General features: G+C 35.8%; 1 protein-coding gene across 9 annotated transcripts in view; it reads left to right on the forward strand.

Annotated features, from left to right (window-relative positions):
- Positions 1–21,019, forward strand: part of PTPN4 (protein tyrosine phosphatase non-receptor type 4) — a 232,478-nt gene that overhangs the window by 136,608 nt on the left and 74,851 nt on the right. For all 9 annotated transcript variants that reach the window (XM_050752693.1, XM_050752700.1, XM_050752699.1 and 6 more), the window contains one exon: positions 12,781–12,869. In XM_050752693.1, the coding sequence (XP_050608650.1) occupies positions 12,781–12,869 (89 nt within the window). The remainder of the gene's footprint in view (positions 1–12,780; positions 12,870–21,019) is intronic.

A 21,019-nucleotide genomic window follows, 5' to 3' on the forward strand; every position in this document is an offset into this window, starting at 1 on the left:
AGAGGATGTCCTTTCCCCAGTGTAAGTTCTTGTTGACTTTGTTGAAGATCAATTGGCTGTAAATATTTGGCTTTGTAAGTTCTTGTTGACTTTGTTGAAGATCAGTTAGCTGTAAATATTTGGCTTTGTTTCTGGGTTCTCTAGTCTGTCCTATTGGTCTGTGTGTATGTTTTTACATCAGTACCATGCAGTTTCGGTTACTGTAGCCTTGTAATACATTTTGACATCAGGTAATTTGATGCTTTGTTCTTTTTGCTCTGGATTGCTTTGGTTATTTGGGCTCTTTTTTTGGTTCTATATGAATTTTAGGATTTTTTTTCCAAATTCTATGAAGAATGATGTTGGTATTTTGATGGGGATTGCACTGGATCTGTAGAGTGCTCTGGCAATATGGTCATTTTAACAATATTAGTTCTTCAGATCCAAGGGCATGGGATTTTTTTGTTTGTGTCATCTTAAATTTTTCATCAGTGTTTTGTAGTTTTCCTTGTAGAGATCATTCACCTTCTTGGTTAAATTTATTCCTAGGTATTTTTTGTAGCTATTGTAAATGGGATTGCCTTCTTGATTTCTTTCTCAACTAGATCATTATTGATATATAGAAGTGCTGCTGGTTTTTATGTGTTGATTTTTACTGAATTTATTTATGAAATCTAAGCATTTTTGGTGGAGTCTTTAGGTTTTTTTAGATACAAGATCATATCATCAGCAAAAAGAGGTCATTTGACTTCCTCTTTCCCAATTTGAATACCTTTTCCTTCTTTCTCTTGCCTGAGTGCTCTGGCTAGGACTTCCAGTAGTATGTTGAGTAAGAGTGTGAAAGTGGGCATCCTTCTCTTTTTCTAGTTCTTAGGGGGAACAATTTCAACTTTTCTGTTGAAATTCAGTATAATGTTGATTTTGGGTTTGTCGTATATGGCTTTTATTATTTTGAGGTATGTTCCTTCTGTGCGTTTGTTGAGATGTTGAAGTTTTTCAAATGCTTTTACAATGTCTTTTGAGATGGTCATATGGTTTTTATTCTTCATTATCTTCTTGTGATATATCATGTTTACTGATTTGTGTGTGTTGAATCATCCTTACATTCGTGATATAATGTATTGTATCTGTGGTGTATTATCTTTCTAACATGCTGTTGGATTTGGTTTGCTAGTACTTTGTTGAAGATGTTGGTGTCTTTGTTCATCAGGGATATTGGCCTGTAGTTTTCTTTTTTCTAGTTTTTGCATCCTTGCCTGGTTTTGGTATGATACTAATGCTGACCTTATAGAATGAGTTAGGAGAATTCCCTCCTCTTCAATTTTTTTTTGGAATTGTTTCAGGACTGTTATTACTTCTTTGTATGTTTGGTAAAATTCAACTTTGAATCCATTTGTTCCTGGGCGTTTCTGTGTTGGGAGACCTTCTTTACTGATTTCAATCTCACTACACATTATTGGTCTCTTCAGGTTTTCTATTTCTTCTTGATTCAGTCTTGGTAGTTTATATGTTTTCATGAATTCATTTCCTCTGGGTTTCCCAGCTTGTAGTTGTTCATAATAGTCTCTGATGATCTTTTCTATTTCTGTAGTATCAGTTGCAATGTCTCCTTTTCATTTCTGATTTTACTTATTTGGATATTCTGTCTTCTTGGTTAGTCTAGCAGTTTATTAATTTTGTTTGTCATTTTGAAGAACCAACTTTTTGTTTCATTTATCCTTCATAATTTTTATGGTCACTGTTTCATTTATTTCTGCTCTGATCTTTGTTATTTCTGTTCTACTAATTTTAGGTTTGTTTTGTTCTTGCTATTCCAGGTTTTTGAGATGCATTGTTAGACTGTTAACTTGTAGTCTTTCTCCTTTTTTTGTGTGGGTATTTATTGCTGTAAACTTCCCTCTTCTCAGGGCCTTTGTTGTATCCCACAGGTTTTGGTATGTTGTATTTCCATTTTCATTTATTTCAAAGAATTTTTTTATTTCCATCTTAATTTCTTAATTGACCCAATGGTCATTTAGAAGCATATTGTTTAACTGATTTGTTGAGACTTGTTTTGTGACCAAACGTATGGCCTGTCTTGGAAGATGTTCCATGTGCTTATGAAAATAATGCATATTCTGCATTGTTCAGTAGAATGTTCTCTAAGTGTCTGTTTGGTCCATTTGATCTAATGTTCAGTTTAAGTCCAATGTTTCTTTATTTTCTTTCTAGATCTGTCTCATGCTGAGAGTGAGGTGTTAGTCCCCCACTATTATTGTATTACAGTCTATATCTCTCTTTAGATCTAGTAATATTTGTTTTATGAATCTGGGTACTCCAATGTTTGGTGCATAAATATTTGGAATAGTTATGTCCTCTTACTGGGTTGATCTCTTTATCATTATATAATGACCTTCGTCTTTTTTTTTTTTTAACTGTTCTTGAAATAATTAAAATCTGTTTTATCTGATATAAGTTTGGGTACTCCTAACTTTTGGTTTTCGTTTGTGTGGAGTATTTTTTTCCATCCCTCTATTTTCAGTCTATATACGTTTTTAATGAAAAACTGAGTTTCTTTTAAGCAACATATAGTTATATTATGTATTTTAATCTATTCAGCCATTTTGTATCTTTTAAGAGGAGAATTTGATCTATTTACATTCAAAGTTGTTGGTATATGAGGTTTTGTTCTTTTCATATGGTTAATTGTTTTCTGATTATTCTATGTATTCTGTGTTTCTTTCTTTTTCTCTTATAGTTTGTTGTTTTGATGGGTTTCTGTAGTGATACTGTTTGAGTCCTTTCTCTTCCTCCTTTATATTTCTTTACCCATTAAGTTTTATACTTTTGTGTGTTTTCATGATGGTAAATATCATCATTTCACTTCCAAGTTTAGGACTCCCTTGAGCATATCTTGTAGAACCGATCTAGTGGTATAGAATTCCCACAGGATTTATTTGTCTGTGAATGATTTCATTTCCCTTTCATTTATAAGTGATAATTTTGATAGATATCATATTCTTGAGTGGCAGGTTTTTTCTTTCAGCACTTTCAATATATCATTCCATTGTCTTCTGGCCTGTAAAGTTTCTGCTGAGAAATTCACTGTTAGACTGGTGGGGTTTTCTTTGTAGGTGATGAGACACTTTTGCTACTTTTAAGATTTGCTCCTGAAGTTTGACTTTAGACAGTCTGATTATAATGGTGCCATGGAGAACACCTCTTTACGTTATATCTGCTTGGAGATCATTGAGCTTCCTGTATCTGAATGTCTAAACCTTTCTTTGTTTCTTTGCCCTTGGAGATACAAATAATATGTAAATTTGGTCACCTTATCTTGCCTCAAATTTCAGGAAGGTTTTGCTCATTCTTTTTTCATCTCTTTTCTTTATTTTTGTTTGACTGGATTATTCCGAAAGACCTGTCTTTAAGTTCCAAGATTCATTCTTCGGACTGATGTAGTCTGTTGTTGAAGTTTTCAAATGTAGTTTGAATTCTTTTAAGTGAATTCTCCAGTTTCAGATTTTTTTTTTTTTTTTTTTTTTTTTTTTTTTTTTTTTTTTTTTGAGACAGAGTCTTGCTCTGTTGCCCAGCTTGGAGTGCAGTGGTGTGATCTCAGCTCACTGCTACCTCCACCTCCCAGATTCAAGCGATTCTCGTGCCTCAGCCTCCCGAGTAGCTGGGATTACTGGCACATGCCACCATGCCTGGCTAATTTTTGCATTTTTAGTAGAGAGGGGGTTTCACCACGTTGGACAGGCTGGTCTCGAACTCCTGACCTCAGGTGATCCACCCACCTTGGCCTCCCAAAGAGCTGGGATTACAAGCATGAACCAGCTTCAGAATTTTTATTAGGTTCTTTAAAAAAGTATCTCTTTGGTAAATTTCTCATTCATACCGTGAATAGCTTTCGTGACTTATTTGTATTGTTTTTCAGAATTCTCTTGTGTCTCACTGAGCTTTAAAGTTAATAATTTGAATTCTTTATTTCATGCTGGGATTTTGAAATTTTCTTTTTGATTAAGATCTATTGCTGGAGAATTATTGTATTCCTTTGGAGATGCCATATTTTCTTGCTATTTCATGTTTCCTGTGTGCTTACATTGTATCTGTGCATCTGATGCAATAGTTGCTGCTTCTTATATTTGAATTTGCTTTTGTAGGGGAGGACTTTTTCCTGAAAATTTATCTATGGTTTGGGTTGAGTAGGGTCCATAGACTTCGATTCTGGCTGCATGCAGTAATATGGTCTCATTTATAGACATCGCAGATATAGCAGTGAGTAAAGTAGATAAAATTCAACCCTCCCAAAGCTTGCATTCTGGGGGGCAAGAAACAAAACTCTAAATGAACAATTATGGGTATATCAGAGTATGTACTATTTGATTCCATTGAGGTTCAGTAACTGGCAAAATACCAATCTTTATTGATAGAAGTCAGAATAGCAGTCAATTCTGGAGGAATATTTATTAACTGGGAGACTCATGAGGGAGCTTTCTGGGTTTTTCAAAATGTTCTATATATTAGTTTGTGATGGTTATGTTGGAGTGTAAATAAGAATATGTATGTATGTGTGTAAAATTTTGAGTTGTACATTTAAGAATTGTGCATTTTACTATATAGTACTTCAGTTCTTTTAAAAAATTAAGTAGGTAATATGTCAGAAATTGCTAGACGCTATGAAGAAAAGTTAAGCTGAGAAAGGGGAATTAAACAAATGAGGTATCAGGGAAGGTCTCACTGAGAAGGTAAACAGATCTGAAAGAGCCATGTAAACATCTGGGAGGAGATTATTCTAAGCAGAGGAAAGAGCAGTGAAATAGTATATATAGCAGTTCCAATAATAGCTAAGAGTTTAGTATGGCTTGTGTAGTGCGAGCAAGGAGAGGAGAGTATTAGGAGACGAGATCTAAGCAGACAAGAACTTATAAGCCTCTTTCTCTCTCTCTCTCTCTCTCTCTCTCTCTTTCTTCTTTCTTTCTTTCTTTCTTGGCAGAGTCTTGCTCTGTCATTCAGGTTGGAGTGCATTGGTGCCATCTCAGCTCACTGCAGCCTTGGTCTCGGGCTCAAGTGACCCACCCACCTCAGCCTTCCACGTAGCTGGGACCACAGGCACGTGTCACCATGCTGGCTGAATTTTTTTTTTTTTTTTAAGTGGAGATGGAGTCTTGCTCTGTTGCTCAGGCTGGTCTCAACCTTCTCAGCTCAAGCAATCCTACCTGCCTTGGCCTCCCAAAGTGCTGGGACTGCAGACATGAGCCACCACATCTTTATAAAACATTTTAAGGACTTTGGCTTTTAATTATAATCAAAACCATTAGAGAGTTTTGAAGCAATAAAAGACTTGTTGTGATTTACGTTTTTAAAATATAACAATGACTTTTGTTTTGAGAGTATACTATAAGATACTAAGGGAAGAGACTGTTAGTGATCCAGGGGAAAGGTAATGGTTCTTATAGTATTGGGGTGGTGGACAGTAATCAGATTTTGAATATATTTTGAATATGGAAGTGACAGCTTTTACTGATGTGTACTGGCTATGGGTGTGAGAAAAAAAGGATTTGGTAATTATTTCAAAGCTTTTGGCCTGAACTTTTACTAAGTTGGGAAAGACCTGGGAGAAGCAGATTTAGTAGGAGTGTAAGTCAAGAATTTATCTTGGGATATATTAAATTTGAAGAGATGTAAATCCTCATGAAAGAGGGCTAGGCATTTCAATTTATGGACCTGGAGGTGAGAGGAAAAGTCTGGACTAGAAATAATACATTTGGGAATTGTTAGCTTATAGTTAATAGTTAAAGTCCTGAGATGAGAGGAAAATCTGGACTAGAAATAATACATTTGGGAATTGTTAGCTTATAGTTAATAGTTAAAATCATGAGATGAGAGCGCTGAGGGAGTAAATTTAGTAGGTATTGAAGAGAATAGGTCCTCAAAGTTGGAACACTTCAATGTTTAGAATTTGAAGAGATGAAGAAGAACCAGGAAAGGAGACCAAGAAGGAGCAGCCATTCAGAAAGGAGAGCCTTTCTTTCTATCAAAGACACAAATATGTGTCTCTGAAGCCAAGTAAATCAGGAGCAGTCAGCTTTGTTGGATGATGCTGTTAGGTCAAATAAAATGAGGACAGAGAACTGGATTAGAAAAGTGGAGGTCACTGGTGACTTTTCAGGAGCAGTTTTGGAGGTGCAGTGATGGCCAAAGAGTGATGAGAGAATACCCAAAACTGAGAACAGTAATTTTGAGGGCTTTTGCTCTGCAGGACACAGATGATAATAACAGGAAACACCTATATAGCATTTACTACGTCCCAGCCATACTTCTTAGGGCTTTATGTATATTAATCCCATTTAATCCTTACAACAGCCTTGTGAGACAGGAGTATTATTATCTCCACTTTACAGATGAGGAAAATGAGACACGGAAAAGTAAAGTAACAGGGACATATAATCGCTATTTCTGTATTAAGAGCCAATTTATAACTTCTTTCCAAAACCTCGTTTTTAACCTGAATGTATTTGAAGACTTTTTGACAGATCCATTAAAATGATCAAATAATTTACAAATGTAATCTCTTGGCACAGAGAAAGGAACTCTTTTCTGAGATTGGAGCTATACATATGACTTTATCCATATCACTCTACTGTACTCAAATCACATAGTGGTTTTCCATAATTCTGCTGTGTGCTTTCACTCATTGTGACATAGCATCATTTTATTTTTAGTCAACTGTCTTTCTATATCAAGCATCTTTGTGAAAGCATAAATAGGTCACTAATTGTTTTCATTTTCACTGAATAATTTGTTTGCATTCTCATACTCCATTAGGCCTATGTAAAGCATACAAACATTTTTTTCATCATTAATGAATGTATAAGCCTTTATGCCTAACTACATTAAAAATAGGCATGAAAATTTTAAGCAAATGATATATTGGAAAAGAACATACTGCTACAGGATAAAAGAAAATAATTTCAACATATGTTACAGAAAATTTTTTAATATTCATTTTTTATAAAGAGTTCCCCAAAGGAATAATTTTTTTAAACTTGTAAGTAGAAACATATGGCATACAGATATAATAAACATTTCACAGGAGAAATATAGGTGACCAATATTACGTACTTGTTGCTAATAATGAAAACCAGGAGATACCAATTTTATCGGATTAGCAAAAGTTCAAAGGATTAAAAATATCCATTTTTTGTCTTGAGTATGGTAAAGTGGACACTCTAATACATTGTTGAAATATAAATTTGTACAAATCTTTTGGGGGGGCAAATATTAATATGAATATAATCTTTGCTCACTTCCATTACCGAAACTCCATTCTTTAAAATATTTATAGATGTGTTAGAAAAAGTTGTGTAAAGATATAGGAAAATATACACCAAAGTGTTAATAGTGGTTATCTCTGGGAATGAGAGAGGGAAGCAGGGAAGGTGACAGGGGGAGTCTTTGACTTCTTATTTGATATTTGAAATTGTTATATATTGTTTTGAAATTGTTTTATAATTAAAAGTAATTAAGAAAATTAACAGCTGTGTCCACTACTTAAAATTAATGTTGTTCTTATGTACGTCATAACATTGAGTGGGCTTGGGTTATTGTACTGTTAACATGTGATAATAGAGAGGTCAGAATATTTAAGTACCCTAGGTAATTAGTTTGTGTATAGTATAGTAGTCTCCAAAAAAAGGAGGGGATGTTGGGAGGCGGAGGTGGGTGGATCACCTGAGGTCAGGAGTTTGAGACCAGCCTGGCCAACATGGCAAAACCCCATCTCTAAAAGTACAAAAATTAGCCGGGGGTGATGGTGGGCACCTGTAATCCCAGCTACTCAGGAGGCTGAGGCAGGAGAATTGCTTGAACCTGGGAGCGGAGGTTACAGTGAGCCGAGATCACACCACTGCACTGCAGACTGGGCAACAAGAGCGAGACTCTGTCTCAAGAAATAAAGGAGGGGATGGCACATCACAAGAGAAAGTGAAATGAACAATTAGGGTATGTTCAGAAAATGTTAGAACATCTGTTCATATTCAGTTTAAATATCATTTTTTCCTGCTCTTTTTAAACATACGGTTGTAAAATAAAACACAGATAGGTATGTATATCTTACTGAATTACTGTAAGGCAAACATCAGTTCAAGTAGTAGAATGAACACCAGTTCAAGTAGTAGAATGTTGCCAGCTACTCCGGAAACCTTTTCCCAATAAGAGCTCCTTCCTACATAGTATTTTTTTTTTAAATAATTTTTATTACCCAAGTGTGCCTTGCTAGAAACTGTAGCTTGATCTTGCTGTTTGGTGTATTTTATTTGACTCACGGTAACTAAGATCTCTCTCTTTAATCTACAGGTTGTTGCTGCTTCTGTTTTGCTTAGAATTTACCTGTAAAGCACTGGATTATTTTACCTGTAGTTTCTTACAGTCTGGATTTTACTTGATCACATATTCATAATGTAATTCAACATGATTTGCTCTCCTCTCTATCTCCTGCAGATTGGCAGCTTGATCTAGCAGCATGTTCAGATTCAAGATTAATCTCTTATGTTCTTTTTTCAGGCGGTGCATAATGCCTGGGTTTTGCTCTTATTCTGTGCTAGCAGCCATTTGTGCTGGATGCCTAGGTCCATTAATTTATTGGAAGCTGCAAAATGGAGATATCCTAATATATTTTTGTTTTTTATTTGCTGGAATGATTTTGTAAGGGGTCCTTTTCTTTCTTTTACTGTTCAGTTACCCAGTGGTATAGTTCATATAGAAAATGCATGAAAAAGAATGTTTGATTCTTTCCTTTATTTACCTGGTTTTCAAGATAATGAATATGAAGCGGTAGATTAGATATTACTGATAAGATTTAATACAGTATAATTATTCTCCTTATTGAAGCTCAGATTAGCCCATCTTTGGTCACCAGTGGAGGTGGTCTTCTTTTGGCTCGTAAGTCTTTTTTTTTTGTTTTTGAAACAGGGTCTTACTCTGTTACCCAGGCTGAAGTATAGTGGGGCAATGTCGGCTCACTGCAACCTCTGCCTCCTGGGTTCAAGAGATTCTCCCACCTCAGCCTCTTAAGTAGCTAGACTAAAGGTGCACACGACCACACCCAGCTAATTTTTGTTTTTGTTTGTTTGTTTTTGATAGAGACGGGGTTTCACCATGTTGGCCAGGCTGGTCTCAAACTCCTGACTTCAAGTGATCTGCCTGCTTCAGCCTCCCAAAGTGCTGGGATTACAGGCATGAGCCACTGCACCCAGCCTCCTAAGTCCTTTTGACGTGATCTTGGTCTAGTCTTTGATAGCTTTTATGCTATCTAGTATTTTTAAGATGTTTTGCCACAGACATGAAATGAGCCATTTCTCCAAGAAGCCCTTTTAATGGAAAATGATATTTCAAAAATCTCAGTGTGGGTGCTAAGGATGCTTATTCCTACTGGGTTGGTGATTGTTTCTAGGGTTTTTAAGTGAACAGAGTTGGGAATTTATACTAGTTTCTATATCTATATTGAGATACACAGAATGTTTTGGTACTTAGAGCTCAAGGAATTCTACAATTCACATATCCTATAATTATTTATTTGCTTCATGCTATCCTGTAATTAAAAATAGTACTTATAATTACCATATCAGTTATTACTAGAACAATGAAAATTTTTAACTTTTAAAATTTGTATTTTAAATTTATTTTATTTGTATTATAAATTTAAATTTTATTTTAAATTTAAAAATGTAGAAAAAGAAAAATCTTTTTCTTTTTTCATTGTTGCTCTGAATTTACATTTTCAAATCATATAGCCACTGCATATTATAAATTCTCCCCTTTAATTATCATTTAATCTTAGTTCCAAAGGTAACTACATAGTTAATGCTCATCACAAATCTTTATAATCTGATTATATATCAAACATTCTCTAGTAATATGACTGGCTAAGTGTAAGCATAAAATTACCATCAGAAATCAAATAACGTATTTGAGAAGTAGGCTCTTTGGAGGAGTGTGAAATGATATAATTGTTCATTGATGTTCCAAGTATGATCCAAAAACTGTTGCCAGTCTGTAAACTGTAGTTGGACCATGAAGAGACACATACAGAAATTAAGTGTAAGATTTAGCTACTTTTATAGCAGTCTGACATAAAGCATGTTAGTGTGATTTGCAAAAGCATCATTAGCTGACAGATTGGAAACTTCAACAACAAAAACACAAAACATAACTGGTCCTTTTCCACACGTAGTTGGAAAGACACTGTTATGAACAATATCAGCCCTTATCTCTACAATAATTAGATCTTTCAGATATGTGGTTTAAGAAACAGATAAATATGAGAGAAATATGTAGATGTGGGCTAATAAAGTGTTTACTGAGAAGATGGATGTAATCTAGACTTTGGTTTGGTTTGGCTTGATTTGGCAGGAAGATACGAACAGAGATACGAGAACAGGTTTAACACGGAGTTGTGGGCACACAAAACACGTCATAAAAATGACCTAGCTAGAGTAGAAGATTTTTACCAGTTAGGGAGGAGAGATTAAATGGGAATGGTTGTATAAAGGCCTTGGATCCCAAGCTGAACAGCTAAGATATTTTCATACAGACGATAATAGGGAACCATTCATGCCACAAAAGAGTACAAGGTACTTTTTTCTATGCCTACAAGGTACTTTTTTCTATGCCTAAGAATCCAATAAAAAGTTCTAGTGAATAATTTATTTATTAAATTTATAGTACAGTATTAGTAAGTGATATGAAGAAAAGCAAAATAAGGTATTTTAAATTAAGATGATCAAAGTGTATTTTTCTAGACATTGGAGTTAATAACATTTGTGTCCATGAAGGCTATAATACTTGTTCTCTCATTTATCTTTCCCACCTCTAGGAATGCCTTGGGAACTACCACTTCAGTCTAGATATCTATAATTTAAAACTTGAGTTCCTACATATTTCTGAATATGTTGTTCCTTAAACTTGTTTTTCTACTACGATTGTATCTTAATTGGCTTCTCTGTTTATTGGGTTTGGTATATATCTCTCTAATGGTATTAGCTTTCCACAAACACTTGGTGATTTTTTGGTTCTGTACCCTCTTTTGTATTTGTGATTTCTGGTTCACTTGGTTGCGAATGCTATTACTCTTTACTCTAGCCTGCCTTACGTGATGGTTAAGGTGGGAAGGAATACAAAGCCAGTTACAGTGTGCCTATAGTTTGCCTCTTTCAGTTTGGGGTTCTCTATTCATCCCTTCTGAGGATTACCCTTAATTCTAAATTTTTGGACCTACTGTCCACAATTGCTGTTTTAGACAGGCTTCGCACTTTCATTTCCTATAGTTGAATCCAGTTGGAGTGGGATTGTGGGACTGTTAGGAGTTAAATACCACAGCTGCTCCCTACCTGATTATCCTGACAGTAATTTGCAGGCCCCTCTCAATTCTTTTATCTATGGTAACTGAACTCGTACCTGAAAATTTCGTTTCTGTTTTTACCTCCACATAGAGCAGTCACTTTCCTACATAGTTTGGGCTGTGGTTTTATGAATTTTTTTTTTTCCTCTCAGTAAATCTAGTCTTAGCACTTTATGTCTTTAAGGATTCCTCAAGATGTCTGGTCCATTGACAACATATGTTCATATGTTATAGATTGTTTTTAAATATTACAGATTCTTTTGCTTTATGTATTTCTTCCCTAATGTATATCTTCTATAATGTTTTTTGAGGTTGGGAGCAGATAGGCTAGTAGGAGTATATATTTACTCTTGCATCATTTAGGCTCAGTCTTATATCTTGATCCAAACTTCTAATTGATGTCCTTTAAAACATGCTTCTTAATACTCTGATAATGGTGTACTGAAATAATGTTGATTATTGCAAGTCAAAAGCAGCCACACAAATTAATATGCATTGTTGCATTTGACCATTTATGTATTATCTTACCTAACAGATTAATAAGATTTTATTTCATTAGAAGTTATTGATACTATAAAGTATTTGTTCTAGGAAGACAATGTTAAAATCTAGCTTATATTTTATTTAATAAGTTCTGTCTTCTCATTAAATGAATGGTAGGTGGTAAAAGTGTGCCTTCTGTATTGGGTTACTTGTAGAATCTTTTAAATAAAGCAAAATGGTTTCAAGGTAAATTAGCATCTAAGAAATGTATTTTTATTCTACCCATTCTCTCATTAGTGTAGGTTAGCTATTCAAATTGGGTCATTTAGTATGCAAACTCTCACTCATTCTTCAAGGTACAATTCAAATATTCTTCTCTGGGGTCTTCTAAACTCTCTAAGAATTATTCTCTATTGTATACTCTCATGATGTTTCTAATGTATCATATTAGTTATAGGACTTCTCATATGTTGTAAATATTGCTTTATTGGGTTCCCTTTCACCAAACTCTGAATTCCTACATGTTTTATTCATGTTTATGATGTTAGCATCACAGTTACTTAGTAAATGGATTGTAATAGTTTTAGGAATGGTAAAATGAATACTAAGTCATCATGCTACCAAAGACAAAGGTTTCTGATTTCTGAATTCTAGGTTCCTATTCCAAAGAGTCAGTTCTAGTCATAAATTGTGGGAAATCCTGAGATCCATTTTGCTTTAGATTAAAGAATTTTAGTAAGACATTTCAGTTTGATTTAAAATTTGTTCTTTATTTTTATTTTGTAATAATTACCATTTGAGTTTCTAATTAGTATTCAGTTCTTTGCAACCTTTGAAAATGCCATGTTTAGTTTAAAAAAAGAATCCTATTTTTAAAATATATCTCTAACAAAGCCCATTAATTTAGATTTATCATGTTTTTATTCATTTTTTTGAAGGATCAGAGTAACAATGAAATTATGATTGGAGTGATGTCAGGAGGAATTCTGATTTATAAGAACAGGGTACGAATGAATACCTTTCCATGGTAAGAACATCCATTGATACTTTTATGTTTACCACTGTATTATCAAATATAATAATGTATACTAAAGACAGTGGCTGTTGAACTATTTTAATGTTGTCATTTTACTTGTGAGATAAACTTTATACTTTATCCCACTTGGTTAGAACCTACCGGAAGACACCAAAATAGTTTATTTCAAAATTACTTATTAAAAATTATTACTTATGAATTTTTCTTGTATGGAATTTTTTAAAGATGATCAGAGTTTTCCAGTCTTTTTAACAAAGATTTGCCCCCAGGGCAAACTATTTTACCAGCATCTAACCAATGTGGGTTTTATCAGAGTTTAACCAAAGTGGGAGAATGGAAATACCCAATTTAGACCCCTCCTGCTTTCTTATCTCACCTAAGGAGGGGTTGACCTGAGAAGCACCGAAGATTACAGCCAAGAGGCACAGACCACTAAACCACAAAGACCTAATTACAGGATGAAAGAATGATTCCTCCCTATCGCACACCTTACTGCCACGTCAACATGGCTCATAAATAATAACAGGGAATCACAACTGAAATAACTGTAAGGCTCAGATTATTTAGGAGTCCCTTAGGGAAACCCAAAGACAGCAGGGATGTGAAAAACAAAGATGGAGAAAATTATAACCTCTGACACCTACAGAGTGTTTACACAAACATTAAACATAGCCTTATGCCTTGCCAGGTCTACATAAAACTTCACACCAAAAGCATATTTATTTCTTTTACCCAGTATATCATATCCAGCATTTAGCAAAAAAAAAGGCGGAAACACAGTTTGAAGAAACAAAGCAAGGAGGAGAACCAGACCCAGATATGGAAGAAATTTTGGAAGTATTATACCAGAACTTTAACATAACTGTAATTAATATACTAAGGGAAAAGTATATGGAAAAAGTGTGTAATGTACAAGAACAGATGGAAATGTAAGCACAGAGATGGAAACCTTAGGAAACCTTATGAGAAAGAATTAAACAGGAATGCTAGAAATCAAATGCATTGCAACAGAAATAAAGAATGCCTTTGGTCTTATCAGTAGATTATACACGAGAAAAAAATGAGTGATCTTGAAGATATGTCAATAGAAACTTCAAAAACTGAAAAGTGATGGGAAAAAGGAACTAAAGAACAGTATTTAAGACGTGATGGGAATAAAGAGAGAAAACAGAAGAAATAAATATCTGAAAAAATAACGGCTGATAGTTTCCCAAAATTCATGACAGCCACCGAATCGCAGATCCAGAAAGTTCAGAGAACACCTAGCAGGTTAAATAACCCAAAAACCCACACTTACACGTATCATAGTCACGCTGCAGATAATCAGAAAATCTTTTAAAAAGCAAAGCATAAAAAGCACATTTAACCCAGAGGAACAAGGTAAAAAATATGTTGTATTTCTCTTCAGAAACCATGTAAGCAAGAAGAAACTGGAGTGAAATATTTTGGTTAAAGTGTTGAAAGGAAAAAACCCACCAACCCAGAAGTCTATAGCAAAGTTATCCTTCAGAAGTTTAAGAGAAATAAAGACTTTCACACACACAAACAAAAATTGGTGGAATTTGTTGCCAGTAGACCTGCCTTGTGAGACATGTTAAAAGAAGTTCTTCACAGAAAAGGAAAATAATATAAGACAGGAATCTGGATCTACAGAAAGAAAAGAAAGCAGGGAGGGAGCTTCAAAATGGCTGACTAGAGTCACAGAGGCACTGGTGTCTTCCACAAAGAGGACCAAATCAGCAAGTAGATAACCACACAATGAATAGGACATTTAAAAGAGAAGAGAAGAATTCAGCAAGGAAGTGACAGGGAACCTCTGACACACAGGAGAGGGAAGCAAAGTAGCCTGCCTAGCCAGGATCACCTGAGAGCCAGGAGGAATTGCCCATTGCAGGAAAAAGGTAAGCAAGAAATCCTCAATAGTTCACATTTGCACCAAAGATTACTGCAGTCCTACTTACATGAGAGAGCCCCTTGGCCCTCATGGGCCGTGAGACTAGCATAGGGAGCTGCCTGAAGTCCACACCATGGCATTGTTTCAGAGAGGGAGTTTACACTCCCTCTGCACACCCCCTAAGACCCAGGCAGTTGCAACACAGTGCCATTTTGAGAGCTCAGCCCCCATCAGAATACATCCTGCAGTGAGGCCCAGTAGCTGCTGCATTTCCACATCTCCCAGACCCCACTGACAACCCTCCGTGTCCACACAGAGGGCTGCAAGGTTGCAATACTAACTGCACCCAGGATGTAGCTTAGGTCCTCAAAACTGTATCTCTTACATTGTCATTCACCCTGGGAAATGGGCAGTGCGGTATGCCAGGGAGGCTGTACCCATCGTAAAGAGAGATGAAGCATGTGCTCATTATAGCCTCAGAGTTGCCTGCACAGGAACATTACCATTGACAGCAACTCATCGTCCAGCAGCAGGACCAGTGTACAGCTGCACGTGCCTTCAGGGAGGCTAAGGACTGGCCTACCTGAGCACACCTTCCAGGGACATGGACATTTACATGCCCTGTCCGCCATCACCAGTGACAACATCAAGGGCCTGAACACAGGACCATCTCAGCTGCTGGCATCTGTATATGTCATTCAGGAACCTAGAGATTGACCTACCCCACTTAGTACAACTGTGAGGGCCCTCACACAACATCCAAGGGCCTGACGATAGAAGGGCTGCCTCACCCTCAGCCACCATCTCCAGGCACTGTTGGGGTCTAGGCATTGGCTGGCCATACCTACAGCTACTGACACACACACACACACACACACACACCTTTCAGGGGCTCAATAATGGACCTTCTTTGCCTGCCCCTGGCACCTGTGGGCACTTCCCAGGGGCCCAGGGATGGGCCCCTCCACCCTGCCTCTACCAGTACTGTCCCCCACATGCACAGCTCAGGACCCCAAAGGGTAGCCCACTGATAATACTGGCACCATGCATACCACCTGGAGACCCAAGAACTGGCGTGCCCAGCCTGCCATCATCACAGCTGGTGCCCATGAACCAGCCTACTTGGCATTTCCATACCCAATACAGCTTCACCACAGCCTCTACACCCTAAGCCACTGAGGAACTCACAGACACCTCTGACACTGACTAGAGCCAAATAAATAATGTGAAGACTATGCTACTTCACCCACCCAGAACCAAAGCCAGAGCACCCTACCCAATCCAGCCAACACTATAGGTACATCAGAAGAAAAAGTTTGTTCCTATTACAGCCAATTCATAAAATTGGAAGAAGCACCTGTTACACCAGATGTGCAGATATCAACGTAAGGACAGAAGAAATAATGAAATGCCTGAAAAATAAAATAATATTTTAAAAATGCAGTGAGATATAAGACAGCTTAACAATACAGAGATATCAAGAAAACAATTCATAATCTGAATGAGAAATTCAGCTGAAATATATTTTTTAAAAAAAGCCAACAGATCTTGGAACTGAGTTCAGTGAATGAAGTAAAAAATACAGTAGAAAGCATCAACAATAGACTAGATTAAGTGGTAAAAATAATTTCTGAACTTGAAGACAGGTCTTTGGAAATAACCTAGTAATTTTTTTCAAAGGATAAAAAAGCCTGAATGACATGGAACACTATAAAGCAGCCAAATATTTGAATTTTGAAAATTTCAGAAGAGTTGGGCAAAGGCATACAAAAAAACCTATTTAGGAAAGTACTAGCTGAAAGCTTCCCAACTCTTGCAAGAAGTAGAGACATTAAGATACCAGAAGCTCAAAGAACCCCATAGACATTCAACCCAAAAAGGTCTCCTCCAAGGCACTTTGTAGTCAAATTGTTAAAAATCAAAGACAGAAGTCAAAAAATAGCAAGAGGAAAGGATCAAGTCACACATAATGGAATCCCCATCAGACCAATGGCAGATTCCTCATCAAACACCTTACAGGCCAGGAGGGAATATGGTGATATATTCAAAGTGCAGCTAAACCAATAAAAATGCTGACTGAGGATACATCACCCAAGCAAATCTATCCTTCAAAAATGAAGTAGAAATAAAGTCTGTCTCAGATAGGCAAAAATCAAGAGAATGCATTGCCACTAGATGGATCCTATAAGAAATGCTTAAGGGAGCCCTACATCTGAAAGTGAAAGGATACTATGTACTATCATGAAAATGCACAAAAGTATAAAATTCCCTGGCAGAGCAGATAAGATACATCTAGAGTAGACGAGAAAAAGAAAGGAGTCAAAGGTTATTACTCCAAAAAAAAAAAAAAAAAACACACAGACACACCAAATAATCAAGGGAAACAACAAGAGAGGATGAAAAGAATAAAGGATGTACAAAACAATCAGAAAATAATTAGCAGAATAACAAGAATAAATCTTTACATGTCACTTAACAACATTGAATGTGTATGGTTTAAATTCCAATTAAAACTTAGACACTGGCTGAATGGATGTAAAAAATCAAGACCCAATTCTATGCTACCTACAAGAAACTCGGCTTCACCTGTAAAAAAGCACAATAGACTAAATGTAAAGGAAAGGAAAAATCCCATGTAAATGGAAACTAAAAGCATACGGAAGCAGTTATTTTAGACAAAATATACTTTGTAAAAAACCATAAAAAGAGACAAAGAAGGTCAATATCAAATGATAAAGGGATCAATTCAGCAAAAGGATATAACAATTGAAAATACGTACCTAACACTGGAGCACCCAGATATATGAAGTAAATATTGTTAAAGATAGAGAAACAGACTCCAATACAATAGTAGTTGGGGACTTCAGCACACCAGATTCACCATTGGACAGATCATCTAGACAGAAAACAAACATTGGACTTAACCTACACTGTAGACCAAAGGAACCTAATAAACATTTAGAGAACATTTTATCCAACAGCTGCAGAATATGTATTCTTCACCCCAGCACGTGGAATACTCTTCAGGAAAGACCATATGTTAGGCCACAAAACAAGTCTCAAAAAATTTTTAAATACTAATTATATCCATTATCTTCTCAGACCACAATGGAATAAAACTAGAAATCAATTACAAGGAACTTTGGAAACTGTACAAATACATGGAAATTAAATAACACTCTCCTGAAAGACCATTGGGTCAATTAAGAAATTAAGACAGAAATAAAAAAATTTATTGAAACAAAAACAGCAACATAGCATACTAGAACCTATGAGATACGGGAATAGCATTGCTAAGAGGGCTGTTTATAGCAATAAATGCTTACATCAAAAAAGTAGAAAGAGCTCAAATAAGCAGTTTAATGATGCATCTCAAGGAACTTGAAAAGCCAGAACAAACCAAGCCCCAAATTTAGTAGAAGAAAAAACAATAAAGATCAGAGCAGAACTAAATCAAGTAGAGACTGTAAAAATAATACAAAGGATCAACAAATTGAAGCTTCTATTTTTTGAAGTGATAAAAATCAACTAACAACAAAAAAAGAAAGAATTATCCAGGTGTGGTGGCACATGCTGTAGTCCTAGGTACTCAGGCAACTGAGGCAGGAGGATCACTTGTGTTCAGAAGTTCATCCTGGGCGACAGTGTGAGACCTGCCTGAAAAAAAAAGAAAAGACAGAAAAAACTACTGGCCAGTATTCCTAATGAACATAGATGAAAAAATTCCTTAACAAAATACTAGCAAAGCAAATTCAATGATACGCGAAAAAGATACACTTTTCACGTTATCTCCATGTGATCAAGCGGAGTTTATTTCCAGGATGCAAGGATTGTTTAACATATAAATATCAGTTAGTGAAATACTTTACATCAACAGATTGAAAACCAAAAACTATACATTCGTCTCAGTAGACACATAAAAAGCATTTGATAAAATTCAACATCCCTTCATGATAAAAACAAAAAATTCAACAAATTAGATATAGGCGAAACATATATTGACACAATCAAAGCCATAAATGACAGTTCCACAGCTAACATCATACAGAACAGGTCAAAGCTAAAAACTTTTCTTCTAAGAACTAAAAGAAGACAAGGATGCCCATGCTGACCACTCTTATTCAACATAGTACTAGAAGTCCTAGCCAGAGCAGTCAAAAAAGAGAATGAAATAAAGGCCATCCATATGGGAAAACAGGAAGTCAAATTGTTCCTCTTTGCAGAAAACCTGATCATAAAGAAAAGCCTAAAGACTCCACTAAAAGTCTCTTAGAACTATTAAATGAATTCAGTTAAGTTGCAGGGAACATAATTAATGTACAAAAATCAGTTACATTTCTATACACCAATAATAGCTAGAAAAGAAATCAATAACGCAATCTCATTTACAATACCTACCAAATGTTATACTTAGGAATAAACTTAACCAAGGAGGTGAAATATCTCTACAACAAAAACTACAAAACACTGATAGAAAAAAATTGAAGAGAACAGAAAAAAAAGTAGAAAAACATCTCATACTCATTAATTAGAAAAATTAATATTGCGAAAATGACCACACTACCCAAAGCATTCTACAGATTCAATGCAATGTCTGTCAAAATACCAATGACATTCTTCACAGGCATAGAAAAAGCAATTCTAAAATTCATATGGGTGGGGAGCCAAGTGGCTCACACCTGTAATCCTAGCGCTTTTGGAGGCCAAGGCAGGAGGATTGCTTGAGCCCAGGCGTTTAATACCAGCCTACACAACATAGCGAGACCTGTCTCTATAAAAAATATTTTTTAAAATTAGCTGGGCATATGGCATGTATTTGTAGTCCTACCTACTCTGGAAGCTGAGGTGGGAGGATCACTTGAGCCCAGCTCTTTAAGGTTGCAGTGGGCTATGATCATATCACTGCACTTCAGCCTGGATGGCACAGTGAGACCTTGTCTCTATTAAAAAAAAAAAAAAAAAAAAAAAATCATATGGAACCCTAAAAGATCCTGAATAGCCAAAACAATACTAAGTCAAGAGAATAAAGATGGAAGACATCAAATTACCCTGTGAAGCTGCAGTATTCACAACTGCATGGTACTGGTATTAAAATAGACACATACACCCAACAGAACAGAATAGAGAACACAGAAATAAATTCATGTATTTACAGCCAACTGAATTTTGACAACAGCACCTAGAACATATAGTAGGGAACAGACACCCTTTACCATAAATGGTACTGAGAAAACTGGATATCTATTGCAGAAGAATGGAACCAGACTGTTATCTCACTATATACAAAAATCATCTCCAAATGGATTAGAGAGTTACATGTAAGACCTGAAACTATAAAACTGCTAAATGAACACAGAGGAAATGCTTCAGAATATTGATCTAGGCAAAGATTTTATGGGTAGGTCTTTAAAAGTACAGGCAACAAAACCAGAAATAATCGAATGGGACTATCAAACTAAAAAGCTTTTACACAGCAAAGGAAACAATTGACAAGAGTATAGAGACAACCTATAGAATTGGAGAAAATATTTGCATCCAACAAGGGCCTGGTATCCAGAATAACAAGGAACCCAACAGCAAAAGCCAGCCTAATAATTCATGTTTTAAAATAAACATTTCTCAGAAACAAAGACATGCAAATGGTCAAATTGAAGGTTTGTGGCATCCCTGCATCAGACAACTCTGTTGGTGCCGTTTTTCCACCAGCGTGTGCTCACATTGTGTCTTTGTGTCATATTTTGGTATTTCTCACAATAATTCAAAGTTTTTTATTATATATGTCATGGTGTCAGTGATCTTTGATCTTAGTATTGTAATTGTTTTGGCATGCCACAAACCACACCTACATAAGACAGCAAACTTAAGTGATAGATACTGTATTAATATTGGTTCTTTCTGCCCCACTGACTGGCCGTTCCTGTCTCTCTTCCTCTCCTTGGAACTCCTTGTTCACTGAGACACAACAATATAGAAATTAGACCAATTAATAACCCTTCAGTGGTCTGTAAGTGATCAAGTGCAAGGAGGAGTTGCACTTTTGTCACTTTCAATCAAAAATTAGAAATGATTAAGTTTAGTGAAGAAGACGTGTCAAAAACCCAGACAGACCAACAACTAGGCCTCTTGCACCAATTAGCCAAATTGTGAATGCAAAGGAAAAGTTCTTGAAGGAATTGAAAGTACTACTCCATTGAACACCCAAATGATACAAAAGTGAAACAGCCTTATTGTTGATATGAAGAATATT

Source organism: Macaca thibetana, chromosome 12, assembly GCF_024542745.1.
Source record: "Macaca thibetana thibetana isolate TM-01 chromosome 12, ASM2454274v1, whole genome shotgun sequence".
NCBI classification, from domain to species: Eukaryota; Metazoa; Chordata; class Mammalia; order Primates; family Cercopithecidae; genus Macaca; species Macaca thibetana.